This window comes from Aethalodelphis obliquidens, unplaced genomic scaffold (genome assembly GCF_003676395.1).
Source record: "Aethalodelphis obliquidens isolate GAN/ISIS:26980383/991018 unplaced genomic scaffold, ASM367639v1 scaffold18, whole genome shotgun sequence".
In the NCBI taxonomy this organism is placed as follows: domain Eukaryota; kingdom Metazoa; phylum Chordata; class Mammalia; order Artiodactyla; family Delphinidae; genus Aethalodelphis; species Aethalodelphis obliquidens.
The window spans coordinates 10,037,780-10,050,793 of NW_020837962.1; the positions used below are offsets into that span (position 1 = coordinate 10,037,780).

At 60.8% G+C, this 13,014-nt stretch overlaps 1 protein-coding gene across 1 annotated transcript in view; it reads right to left on the minus strand.

Annotated features, from left to right (window-relative positions):
* Window positions 1-601: 601 nt before the first annotated feature.
* The window catches only part of GLIS2 (GLIS family zinc finger 2), a 20,534-nt gene continuing 8,121 nt past the window's right edge, over window positions 602-13,014 (minus strand). Inside the window, exons 2-7 of the mRNA XM_027117544.1 lie at window positions 6,379-6,621; window positions 5,309-5,481; window positions 4,591-4,767; window positions 4,374-4,507; window positions 4,171-4,289; window positions 602-2,911 (exon numbers count right to left, since the gene is read on the minus strand). Coding sequence (XP_026973345.1) covers window positions 2,112-2,911; window positions 4,171-4,289; window positions 4,374-4,507; window positions 4,591-4,767; window positions 5,309-5,481; window positions 6,379-6,550 — 1,575 coding nt within the window. The 5' untranslated portion in view covers window positions 6,551-6,621 and the 3' untranslated portion in view covers window positions 602-2,111. The remainder of the gene's footprint in view (window positions 2,912-4,170; window positions 4,290-4,373; window positions 4,508-4,590; window positions 4,768-5,308; window positions 5,482-6,378; window positions 6,622-13,014) is intronic.

The window sequence follows — 13,014 nt, forward strand, 5'->3', positions numbered from 1 at the left end:
TATATTGTTATAGTCATTAGCTTATCTCTTTTCTTTTTTTAAAACTCTATGCTAACAGCAATGGAGCCAAGAGGAGGAAAACCATAAGCTACGATAGAAAGGCACTTAGAACCTGTTAGAATACTGATATCCTGGAATGTGCAACAACAAACCGACAACAACGACACGTACACCGGCCCCTTCGGGCCTGGTCTATCACCGAGTCACATGCTGAGCTAATGTCACCTTCCAGTGCCCTGTTCCTCTGCTCCCGGGGCTTGAGTCTCAAACCCCTCACCCCAATGGGGACTTAAGGCCTGGGGCCCTTAGTGGGGGTGGGGGTGCCTGGGTCCTGGGTGGGGCGCGAGGGAAGGAGACCAGCTCCCTCCTGCTTTGCTCACAGCCCCTTCAAGGGGCAAAGCCAGTGCTGCCGGGCCCTGTCAGTGGGCTGGGTCAGGGTGACCCCTCTGGGACAGAAGGGCAGTCCAGGAAAGGGCAGGGTCAGCAGAGCTGCTCAGAGGAGGGAAGCTGCAGGGCTGCTAAGGACCCCCCTGCAGTCCCATAGCTCCCTTGTTCTGCAGCCGGCGACACGGAGGGCTTGGTCACTGTGGCCAAGGGCAGGGCAGGCCTAGGAGCCAGACAGAGCTCCTGACTGCTGGGCCAGCACCTCCCAGACGGAACCAGGCCCCCTACGGGGAGGGAACGTGAGGGCTTAGGGTGGGGAATGAGACATGTGCTGCACTGCCAGGCCTGTGGGAGAGCCCAGCTCCCTGGGTTTGGGCAGCAGTGTGGGCTCTGGGGCACACGGAGCCCCAGCATCCTTAGCTTATTCTGGTCCCCTCCGTGGGGGAGCAGAGCAGGGACACCTAGGGCAGGAGCTCAGCTCAGAAAAGCCAAAGGAAGCAGCCAGGTCGCCAAGTCCAGGTTCTTTTGTCTGGTTTCCCCTTCCCAGGCAGAGGAGTGGGGCCCTCCCAAGGGCATCCTTGGCTGCTTCGCAGCCCCTCTTCCCCTCCTCAAGCCCAGGTCCTTCTGTCCATGGCCTCTGGAAGCTCCCATGCCCAGCACCAGCCTGGAGCCCTCCCTCACCTGTGCTGGCCGTGACTTGGTGTCCCCAGGACAGAAGCCGTATCCCAGCCCGGGGTTGTGCCTAGCCAGCCTCCCCTCCTAACACCACCTTGCAGGCCTCCACAGCCCCTTGTGCAGGGTGGCACCACCCCAGGCCAGGCCAGGCCCAGCCCCACCTATTCCCTGAGCTGGGCCGGTCCCAGGTCCTGGCACCTCTCCCCACTCAGGGCTCCCTGAAAGTAGAGGGAGGCCCAGTGGTGAAGGGGCAGATGAGTAGTCAGCCAGCCCCCTCAACCTGGAGTGTCAGCCAGTCCACAGGAGGGACTGACCCTCAGGCAGCGAGCTGGCTGCTGCAGATGGCGGGCAATGAGGGGCAGCTGGCAGAGCGGGCCTCCCTCTCCAAGCTGGGAGGCGCCTTGTCATAAGGTAAGGTGGCTTCTTCCTGTGGCTTTGCCAGGGCCTGCGTCTGTCTTGCTCTCCCTCTGGAGGGTAGACCAGAGGGAAAGGGGTCAGGAGCCCCCAGAGCAGGGGCCCAGTGAGGCTAGGCAGGATGGGGTGGGACCTCAATCCCAGGGGGTCCTCACAGCTCACCATTAAAGGGGATGGGGAGGGAGCCTGGCACTAGTCAGGAGGGCAGATGCCACCCCACCACCCCACTGCTGGGACAGGGCTGGCAGGTGGGCAAGGGAGGGAGGGTGACCTGCCCGGCTGGCCACTGGATGAGGGTGGCACTAGAGTTGGGGGACAGGGGGACTGAAGGCTAGGTGGAGGATGGGGTGGGGTGGGGTGGGGCAGAGGTGAGCCAGGCCTCAGCACCCAGGAGCACAGCTCTCCCTAGCTGGCAGACCCAGTTCCTCCCTCGGGAGCCTGGGGTGCCAGCAATGCCCTTCTAGCACCATCCTTGCTGCCCAGCTTATCTGGGGCTAGGTCTGCCCAGGGGACACAGCCAACTGGGCCCTGGGGCAGGAGAACATTATTGCTATTTCGCAGAAGAGCTTCCGTTCGTCGGGGGGCAGGGCTGGGAGCCGCCGGCTGGGCTACAGGTGGTCGGCGTCCACTAAGTGGGTTCAGTTCACCACGGCCGGTTTGAGCAGCACGGAGCCCGGCGGGATGACCACCCAGCCAGGAGTGAGTGCCTCTGGGCTGCTGGCCGCTGAGTTGACGCCTGTGGACAGGTCCAGCACGGTGCCCGGCAGCAGGGGGAGGCCATCGGGACTTGGCCGGGAGCGGCCGCTCTCAGTCCTCTCCAGGGGGGTCTTGCGGCCTTCTGTGCCCAGGGCCCTGGCCGGCACTGCCCCACGCCCCTTCTCCCCCTCAGCCTTGCCGCCAGCGGAGCCAGCGAGGAGGGAGACCACGGGCAGGCCCAGTCCGCCAGCCCCAAAGGGCGAGGGCAGCAGCGGGTTCTTGGCCAGATTGAGGGGCAGGACGGGGCCGGGCAGCCCAGGGCCCATGCCCCCTGCACCCCCACTGCTCCCGCCATTGCCACAGGCTAGGGCACTGAGGTCAAGGGGGCCGGGGGCCAGGGGCAGAGGCAGGCCGGGCAGGCCGGGGCCTCCGAAGAGGGCAGCCGGGTTGGGGATGATGATCTGGGCCCCGCTGACATAGGGGCTGCCGTCAGGGGTGGGCAGCGGTGGTTTGGGGGGTGGGCGAAATTGCAGCAGCTCTTGCTGCTCGTGCGACACGAAGTGTCCGTGGGCCTTGATATGTTTGCGCAGCGAGCTGGGGTCCGTGTAGCGCTTGTGGCAGCCGGGCATCTTGCAGTAGTAGGGCTTGTCCACGTAGTGGGTACGCGTGTGCTTGAAGCGGTCACTGGAGTTGGAGTAGCGCTTGTTGCAGCCCTCGTAGGGGCACACGTAGGGCTTCTCGCCTGTGGGCAGCGCCAGTGCCGGTGTGAGGGGCTCCCGCCGCCCAGGCCAGCCCAGCCCAGTTTCCCACCCCCCACCACCCACTCGACAGTCCCCAGGCCCCTCATCCCAGACCGAGACCTCCCTGAGAGCAGGGGCTGTCTGATTTGGGGGGCGGTGTCCTCAGCACCGTCAGAGCTCTGACTCCAGTGGGGACGGCAGGTCGTGGCCGCTGAGAAGCCAGCCTGTGGCCTGGCTGTGTGTGCCCTTGGCCTCAGGCCTGTGCTTCAGACTTTGATGACAGCGACCACTTCCACAGGTAATTGCTTAAAGACCCTGCTAGGGCCTGGCTCACAGTGAGCGCTGCGTGGATGCCCTTGGCCCTGACTCAACACAGTTTCTCCAGATTTATGAAAGGGCTGCTCCTGCTGACCAGGGCCGGCCGGAGCCCCGTGAAGCTGTGAGCCTTTGAGATGTGCCTCTAGTGTAAAATATACACTGGAGTCCACAGACTTCGTAGGAAATGAAGAATTTCAGTGTCTCCTTGATGTGTGTGGGGTTTTTTTGTCTGTTTGTTGGCCACGCAGCGCAGGCATTCGGGATCTTAGTCCCCTGACCAGGGATCGAACCTGCGCCCCCTGCATTGGAAGCACAGTCTTAACCACTGGACTGCCAGGGAAGTCCCTCCCTGATGTTTTAATATTGAATTGACAACATTTTGAATATATTGAGTTCAAAAAAATATATCATTGTAATTCACCTCACCGTGTATTTCTTTGTACTTTTTTCAATGTGGGCGATTAGGAAATTTAAAATTAAGGGGCTTCCCTGGCGATCCAGTGGCTAAGACTCCACACTCCCAATGCAGAGGCCCCGGGTTTGATCTCTGGTCAGGGAGCTACATCCCACATGCTACAACTAAGAGTTCGCGTGCCGCAGCTAAGACCCAGCGCAGCCAAATAAATAAATATTTTTAAAATAAATAAATTAAGTGTGTGGCTCTGCTGGCCAGTGCTGGCCCTGTTGTGTGCTGGGATCCACGAGAAGCGAGCAGACACACTGCAGTCACAAGTGGCATGAGTCGACGATCATACGAACACAATGCCGAGTGTGACACAGGAAGACAAGTCTGTGTCCCAAGAGCGCGTGGCGAGGGTCTGACCCATGGGAGAGGCTTCCCCAGCGAGTGGCACTCGGAAAGGGGCCGCCAAACTGTTGGGGTACGCGACTGTCTCTTGGCTGCAGAGATGGCCCGGCGCCCGCACTCCAGCCCCGCCCTCACCTGTGTGTGACCGGTTGTGGATCTTCAGGTTCTCCAGGCGGGAGAAGCTCTTGCTGCAGGTGGGGCAGCGGTGCGGCTTCTCGTTGGTGTGTGTGCGGATGTGGATGAGCATTTTGTATCTGCTCCAGGGAGGGCACAGGAGGAGGACAGCTCAGCCGCTGGACACCCAGGCCCCCCTTCCCACCCACCTCGCCCTCCCTCACCTGGCGTTGAAGCCGCGCCCATGGCGGGCACAGCCCTCCCAGTGGCAGCAGTAGCCTGCGTCCTTTTCGGGCTTGACGTGGTAGTCATTGACGTGGTCCACCAGGTCTTGTAGGAGCTCAAAGGGCTGGTTACACTGCAGGGCCAAGAGTGTGCTGAGCCCGAGTGGGGCCGCCACCTGCCCTGGACCCTGCCCCACTCTTCCCAACCCCCACTCACCTTGGCCCAGCGACACACCAGCTGCTTGGGCAGGGGCAGCTCTGGCGAGAGGCACTTGTCCTTGGGGGGGGTGAGGAATGAGGAAGCAGGCAGGTGCAGGGCCCCCCCGGAGCCTAGGGGCAGGAAGAACTGGAAGGAGCTGGGGACGCTGTCCAGGTAGCGCAGTGGCTGGAGGTCCTGGGGGAGGGTAGGGGGCAGAGCTGGTCAACACCTGCCCACGGGCCAGTGGGCCCAAACCCCACCCCTACACCCCCGGTCTCCCTCTGTCTGGGGGTTGAGCTGTGTCCCACACGAGGACATGTCCCAGCCCCAACCCCTGGTACCTGTGTGCATGACCTTGTATAGAAATGGGGTCTTTGCAGATTTAAGTTAAGAGGTCAGACTGGACAGGGGCCCTGAACCCAGTGACCAGTGTCTCCAAAAGAGAAAGGGAGATTTGGACACAGACACACGGAGCGGGGAGGCCGTGTGATGACAGAGGCAGAGAGTGGAGTGACATGGCTAGAAGGCAAGGAGCACCTGGAGCCACCAGAAGCTGGGAAAGGCAAGGGAGGACTCCCCCTAGAGCCTTCGGGGAGACCATGGCCCTGTCAACACCTTGATTTTGGACTTTAGCTTCCACAATAATACATTTCTGTTTTAAGCCACCCAGTTTGTGGTCCTTTGTTACAGCAGCCCCAGAAATACACTTTCTCTAGAACACACATCCCCTCCTTACCGGGCCAGTGGGCACTGCAGGCAGGTCCCCATTGCCCTGACGCTCAGGGGACAGCGAGCTGCTGCCATTGGGCGAGTCCAGCCCGGACGGCGGCGACAAGCTGAGGTCCACCAGGGGGGCTGCCGAAAAGCGTCCCTCTACCTTCTCGGGGAACTTGGGGTTCAGCAGGAAGCCTAAGGGAAAGGCATGATTCAGGGATACTGGAGCCAGGAGTTCTGACGGGCCAGTCCCTCCTGCCCACAACTCCTCCACTGTGACTCTGGAAGCAGACACCAGCCACACCCTGCCCCCCCCCCCCCCCCCCCCCCCCCCCCCCCGCACCACCCTGGGACCCAGGAATCTGAGTAGCAACCTGTACAGCTGACAAATGTGACCTCTGCCGTGGTGAGAGCTCAGCCACTGGTTAAGATGGGAAGTACCCATTTTACAGATGGGAACGGGCTGGCACACAGGGTAAGTAACTGAATAGGGACTGGAACCCAGGGCCCCTGGTTCCTCATCACAATGTCAGGTAGGGACCTCTCACTTCTCTCCCGTCCCTTTCTGCCCCCTTCTGTAACATGAAAGGTTTGGGCTGGGCTGCTTCCAGAGCCTTCCAGCTCAGACGTGGTAGATCTGGTTTTCAGGGTCCACCAGAGACGGAGCAGAAGACCTGAGCCCCAAGCACCCCCTGAGAAGCACTTGCTGGGCTCAGTCCCCAGTCTCAATTGGTCTGGCTGACCGACCACTCTGCCTCAGAGCCCAGACACTGGGCCATGGGGCCTTTTGCTACTACCCATGAATCCCCCGTAACCCCTTACCAGCTCCTCCAAATTCTCCCAGAGGCCTCAGTCTGAATCCTGGCTCTGCTGTGCCAGCTTCAGGAGCTGGGCAAGTCAGTTCCCTCCTCCCAGGGACAGTGTCACCTCCAAAGATAAACTGCTGGGAGGATGGATGGACAGTGTGGAGAGCACTCTAAGTGAGGCTGTGAGGGGCTGTGACTATGTCCTGGTGGATACACCTGGGACGTTTTTCCTATCGCCAGGGCTCCTTCAGGGCTCAGAGACTGCTGCCCTGCCCGGGCACAGTACCTGAGGGCGGGGAGCCCGGGGAGCCCGGGGTGGGGCTGTCATCCACCAGGCCGAGCTCCCTGTGCAGAGCTCGGTGCCGGACTGCACTCAGTGTCCTCTCCCGCTTCTCTCTCGCCGCCCGGAGCTTTGTGATGCTCAGCTTCAGGTCGAGCGGCTCGTCCAAGGAGTGCATGGTGATGGGGGCTGGGGGTGGGGGCGGCAGCAGGCAGCGAGGGGCTCCCAAGCTGGTATTCAGGCAGGAACCTGGGAGAGGACAGGAGCTGTGTTGTGACACTGTGACCCCAGACTCCTCCTCGGGCTGAGCCCATTAAAGCCCACAGGAGCGGAGAGGCAGTGGGTGTTGGGCAGTGTGGAGGCTGCCTCCCCGGGTAGAGAGACCTTCTGAGTGGCTCTGGACAGCAGGTATCATGGTGAGCCAACCACCAACCCACAGCTAACTCCTCCACTTCCCACGAGACTTTTATGGGAAGCAGCTCACAGGGTCCATTCTGCCATGAATGGAGTTTTAGCGACACTGTCTCAGGTTGCAGAGCTAGGAAGTGGCAGAAGCATCAGATTCAAGGCCACATCTCCTCCCTGGAACTGGCCAGGCAAGTCCCAAAGGTCATTTCTGACTGAGTGGGAAGTCACGCCTGGGACATATGCCTGGTGTGAGCTGGAAGACCCAGAACCAGGCCAGGAGGGCAATGAGTGTCCTCCCAGGTGGCCCTCAGAGGTGCTAGTTACTGACCGCTAGCACCTAAGCAGCTGTGGTCACCTCCAAGGGAATGAGGCTGACAGCTTGTCCCAGGCAAGCTGTGCGAAGCCTGGCCTGGCCCCAAGGGTTGGGCAGACAGACAGGTGGCCTTGCCTCCCAGGGGCAGTCCAAGGAGAGGGTCCCACAGGCATGGGGAGCCCGAGGGCTCTGGGCCACCACCAGGGGGCAGCTGGGGACTGTGGCCCAGCCAGGCCATCCAGGGGCAGGGTAGGGGGAAGTGATGGGCTGTCTAGTGGTTAGTAAAACACATACATACATAATTTTTTTTTAATGATGATGATATTCTTTTATTTTGAGTGGTGAATTTTCACCACTTTGAATTTCTCAATGGTGTAATTTTCTTCACATATAAGTGACCCAAGAGCAAGGGTCCTTTATTCCAAATCATTTTTTACAGGAGCAATCTTTTCACATGCTGGGAAATGGTGTTTCCTTATGTTTGTTAATTGAGATGATTACACCCTGAAAATCTATCTGCCAAACAAGATACTCTCTGTCTTTCACAGAATCTAGCTCTTCACAATTTAATAGGGAACATCCCCGAGACCACCACATGGTAAAAGACTTCGTGTATTTCACCAGTGTGTATGTTTGCAGAGCTGCCTGGAGCTCTCTCCACGGAGCAGGACGGGGACCCCACATCCTCACTCATCTTCTCCAGACCAAGCCCCTCAGCAACTTGGAGCTTGCCCCAGCTCCAAGCCCGGGCTCATCCGTCTCCCCAACAAGCTCCACTTCTGCCAAGACCCTCCACACACACACAGGTAACAGTGGTCCCCTCCCTCACTTAGGACCCTCTGCTTCTGGGGACACATCCCAAGACCCCAGCACATGGCTAACATTGGAGTCTCTGAGCCTGGGGAGGGGGCAGCATTATCAGAGAATGGGTGGCCACACTTGGCTGTGGGACCGAGGTCTGTGACTTTACTTTTCCCTGTTAAACTCCATCAGGTGGGAGCTGGCAGATCTGTTTGGATTAACCCGCAGGCCATGCATGGGCCAGGGGCTCCCAGTGATGCCAGAGAGCTGGGACCAGACTGCCACGCTGTCCCCTTAGGAGCTCCAGACCCAGGTGGGCAGGTGACAGTGATGGATGGACCTGGGCCCCCTCCACTCTTCCTCTGGCTGGGCAGGGAGCTGCCCTCTGCCTGACCCACCCCCCCAGTTATGTCTGTCTGTCTGTGTGTCTGCCTGTCCCTTCACCTGTTTATTTTTAGACACAGGCCCAGTCCAACCTCCCTGAAGCTCCTCTGTGCTGGGAGCCTGGAAGGGGAGGAAGGAAGTAAATATTTATGCTGATTAAGAATTCAGGAGCCAGGAAGGGCTGGTGGCCTGGTCCTTCAGCTGGCCTAGAGCCACAGGCCTCCCCACAGCCTCTGTCCCCCAACCCCCTACCCGACCTTCTGGAGAAGGGGACCACGAGGGCAGGATGGATTGGGAACTGGGAATTCAGACTGACACTCTCATTGGCAACACTGCCCAAGTAACATCCTTTGGCACCTGCCCTATGCCCTCTCCTAAGGCCAGAGGGGAACCAGGGAGGAGCCATGGGTCACCTTGTTTTGAAGACTTGTAGGAGACACTGCCTCAGCCCAGAACTAGGGAGGACCCCAAAAGGAGCTTGTCTCCCAGGGTGAGGCTGGGCCTACAGCACCCCCCTTAATCAGCAGACCCAGTCCCCAGAGACACCCCCCCCCACTTCCTGCCACTGGGTCCTGCCCTGGGAACAGGGGTTCATTCTGATGAAAGCCAGAGCCCAGCCAGGAGGTCCAGCCTCCCCACTCCTGGGAAAGGAGGAAGGAGCCGCCCCCAAAAGCCCACAGCTCCCCACCCTAGGCTGCCCCACCCAAGGGGAGACGCCTGTGACCCCCACTCCTGCTCTGACCTTGGCCAACCTCCAAGTGTCCCCTTCCACCCCCCACCCCCAGCCAGCAGTGGCCAGTTCTGGGCTCGGGCTCTATTCTTTGCTCCCGGGCTGGGTGATGGGGGCAGTCCAGAGCCAGGGTCACATTCTCCTGGGCCTTAGAGGCCCAGAGTGGGTACGCAGCTGGGCCTGGAACCCCGGGACTGGCGCTGTGATCACCTCCGGAGGCCGGCAGCCAGCCATCACCCGATCGATTTGGGGGTGGGGAGGTGGACACTCGGTGTCTGTTTCCCAGAGAAGGAGAGGGACGCTCCGAAGGGTGACCCGCCTCGCTGAGAGTAGAGGCGAGTCTCTTGAGGTAGCGCGGAGCCTGGTTGCGGAACCCTGGCCTCAGTTTCCCGCTGATCGCGAGGTGACGCGACAAGCGCCCCGCCAGCGCGGGGTCATGCGGTCCCCGAGCGCGGGGGTTGGGCGGGAAGGCGGCGCCGAGGTGGCCGCGCAGCCGGGCGCCGCTGCTCCAGCTGCGAAAGGAACTAATTAGGGCGGAGGGAGCGGGAGGAAGCGGCGCGGGTGGGAGCGCGCGGGGGTGGCGCGGGGACCACCGGGGCGGCGGAGGCGGGGCGGGGTCACCCCGAGGGTGGGCCGCGGTGGCCCTCGGGGGCCCGGCCCCCGCCCCGCCGCGCCCGCCTTCTGGCCGAGCGCAGACAATGGCCGCTATTGTGCGCCCTCCGGCCGCGCGCACACGGCCCCCAGCTGCAGCGCCCGCAGCGCCCTCCCAGCCCTACCTGGCAGCCCGGCCCACCCCAGCGGGGGGCGGGGCCGGCCCCTCGGGGAAACTAAGGCCGGGACAAGTCACCGCCTCCGGCAGGGTCCTGCGGCGTGGGGTGGAACGCACACCCGAAAGCGGGGGTCAGCATCCATTAAGCACCTACCATGTGCCAGGAGCCGTCTGTGCACGAATTCTCTGAACCCTCTAAAGTCGCTCTTGTGAGTGACGCCGTTGGTTTCCCTGTGGCACAGATGGGGAAACTGAGGCTCAAGGTCACCAGGCTAATGGGAGCCACCGGCAGGAATCTGCTCTGGAGAAAGCCCCTCGTCCCTGCTTGGGAGAGGGCCGCTGGCTGGACCTGAGCCGGGAAAGGGGCCTGTGTGGACGGAGGCGGCAGGCTTGGCACGACCCCTGAGAAGCGCTTAGGGTCTCTTGGCAGAAACAGAGGACTGGGCCCCTGTAAGAGAGGCCTCCCTACCCACCCCACAGCAGCGTGGGACCAGGTGAGCGAGGGCCAGGGTAGCAGTGTTGTCAGGGCAACGAGAGGCACACCCTTTATTCCCAGGGGTTGTCCTGAAACTGCCCTTTGAGCAGCTGTGACCCGTCCAGCCTAGGACTTGGGGACCAGGACCCAGGAGGTACCTCTCAAAAGCCCACGTGACTTTCTTGCTATGGAATGTAAAGCAGAAGCGAGTCCCTGGCTTCCCTGTATTTGGAAGGGTGCCCCTGCATCTGGTACAGGGACCATCATTGTCAGCACGTGGGTCTTACAGAGGGGGAAGCTGAGGGCTGGGAGGGGAGACCTCTGGCCCAGGTTTCATGAGTGGGTGGCACGCCCACTGTTTAAGGCAGGTGTTGTTTCATCCCCATTTACAGATGTGAAAACTGAAGCTCAGGGAGATTAAGTGATCTGTCCAGGGTCACACAGCTTGTCTGTGGCAGAACTGGGTTTCAAGCCCACGTGAGCCCAGAAGCTGTGTTCACCATTAGCCCCTCCTGGGCCCATGGACGTGGGAAGGGGCAGGCAAAGGGGGTCTGGCTTCCCACCCCCTCCCTGCCCAGGGGTTTGTGGGAGCTAGGTGCAGAGCCCAGGAGGGACAGCAGGCTGTGAGTGGGTGCTGGAGGGGCTGACTATTGGGGGGGCCCACAGAGAGGCTTGGGGAGCTGAGGGCAGATATGCTACCAAAGCAAACGGCCCCACAGCCCTGCATTCCTGGGAACTGCTGCGGCACCCTGCTCTGGCCAAGAGCTCCACCCTCTTCAGCCGCACAGTGGCGGGGGCCGGGGGGCAGGGGCAGGCCTCATCTTCTCAGGGCCCCCCTTTCTGACCAGGCCACAGAGCAGGGCTCCAGTATGCGTCAGACCACCTGGGTCTCCAACTTGGCTCTGCCACTTCCGGCCCATTTGACTTAAGGCAAGTCACCTCCCAGTCTGAGCCTCATTGTTGTCATGTCTAAAACAGGACGATAATCATAGAATAAGACATACCCCTCGGGCTTCCCTGGTGGCACAGTGGTTAAGAATCCACCTGCCAATGCAGGGGACACAGGTTTGAGCCCTGGTCCGGGAAGATCCCACATGCCGCAGAGCAACTAAGCCTGTGTGCCACAGCTACTGAGCCTGCGCTCTAAGGCCTGCGAGCCACAGCTACTGAAGCCCACATGCCTAGAGCCTGTGCTCCGCAACGAGAAGCCACCGCAGTGAGAAGCCCTAGCGCTGCAACAAAGAGTAGCCCCCACTCACCGCAGCTAGAGAAAGCCTGCTCCCAGCAACAAAGACCCAACTCAGCCATAAATAAATAAATAAATTTAAAGACATACCCCTCATTGGATTTTGGGGAGAAATCAATAAAATGCTGCATATCCGATGATTAGTGTTTCCCATTAGTATGTAATGTTCAGCACCTAGAACACTGCTGGGCGCATAGTAGGTGCTTAATCAAACTTGTGAACAAATTGTCACCAGCACTGCTGAGTCCCTCAGTCTTTGGCCAGTTTGGGGCTGTGAGGACAGCTGAGAGGGGACCGGCCCTCCCACTGTAATCACATAGTCTCACCCTCAGCTGGGAGTACCTGTACTTCAGTTGAGGGTGTAACTAAACAAGCTTGTGCCCCTCAGAGGGCCGCAGTCTCCCCAGTGGAGTGGCCACAGCTAACCCAAGCCACCTTCCAGAGCCTGACTGCATCAAAGAAAGAGCACTGGGAGGCCCTGGAGAGGCTCTGAGCAGCCCTGGAAGAAGGAAGCCTCCTCCCAGGACCCAGGGGGCTTATCCTGAGGCTTCGACCCAAGCAAGTCCCAGGAGAGGGGCCAGTGCCAGCAGCACTTCCTGGAAGAGTGTGGGGTTCGCCTTCCCCAGGAACCTCTTGCTTCACAAGCAGACCCCGCCCCCACCCCAAGATGGGCACTCAGCCAGCATGGGGGTGAGGGTGGGGGGCTTCCCCAGGCCCCCTGGAGGGCAGACCCTGCCCAGGTGGGAGCTCAAGGGCCTCCAGGTGACACAACCAGGGCTGAGCTCTCTGCTTAGCCATGGGGGCCTCGGGAAAGCTCCCAGCTGGGCACCTCCTGAGCAGGGGTGCATGCCAGGAACCCCCACTTGGGTACGTTTAGAAAGCGCTACCCAGAGTCAGGCTACCAGGTCCCAGTCCCGTCACACCTTTGAGACTTGGTTTCCTCATCAGGAATACAGGCCCCATGGATCAGGTGCCAGCTCACGGGGCACCCCACAGGGCGAGCTTGCCAAGCACCTGGCACACAGGAGGTGCCAGCAACTGGTAGCCCTGAAGATTCTTGTTTTCAGCCCTGGGCTGGGGGTGCCCCACACAGTAACTCAGCCTCCAAGGTCACCCAGATGGTTCAGGCAGTACTGATGCTGGAAGGCAAGCAGCTGGCTCCCCTATGCCCCTCCCCAGCTCCAGCTTCCCAGGAGCTACATTTCCTTTCCCAATGCCAGCAGGGTGACACCAGGCTCAAGCTGGGGGGTGGGGGGAGCAGCTCACACATGGGCCAGGCCTGCACATGCACACTCACACAGACACACACACCCATCCAGCTGCAAGGACCAGCCTGGCACAGAGGCCTCCCCTAGCCTGGTGGCTCCAGGCCCATCAAGGCAGCCTCCCCCCCACCCCCCCCCACCCCCCTCCCCGCCTGCCTGCCTGCCTGCAGCCACCTTTGCACAACTATGTCTGGTATTTTCCTGTCTGCCCAGCTTGCGGGGGGGGGGGGGGGGGGGGGGGGGGGGGGGGG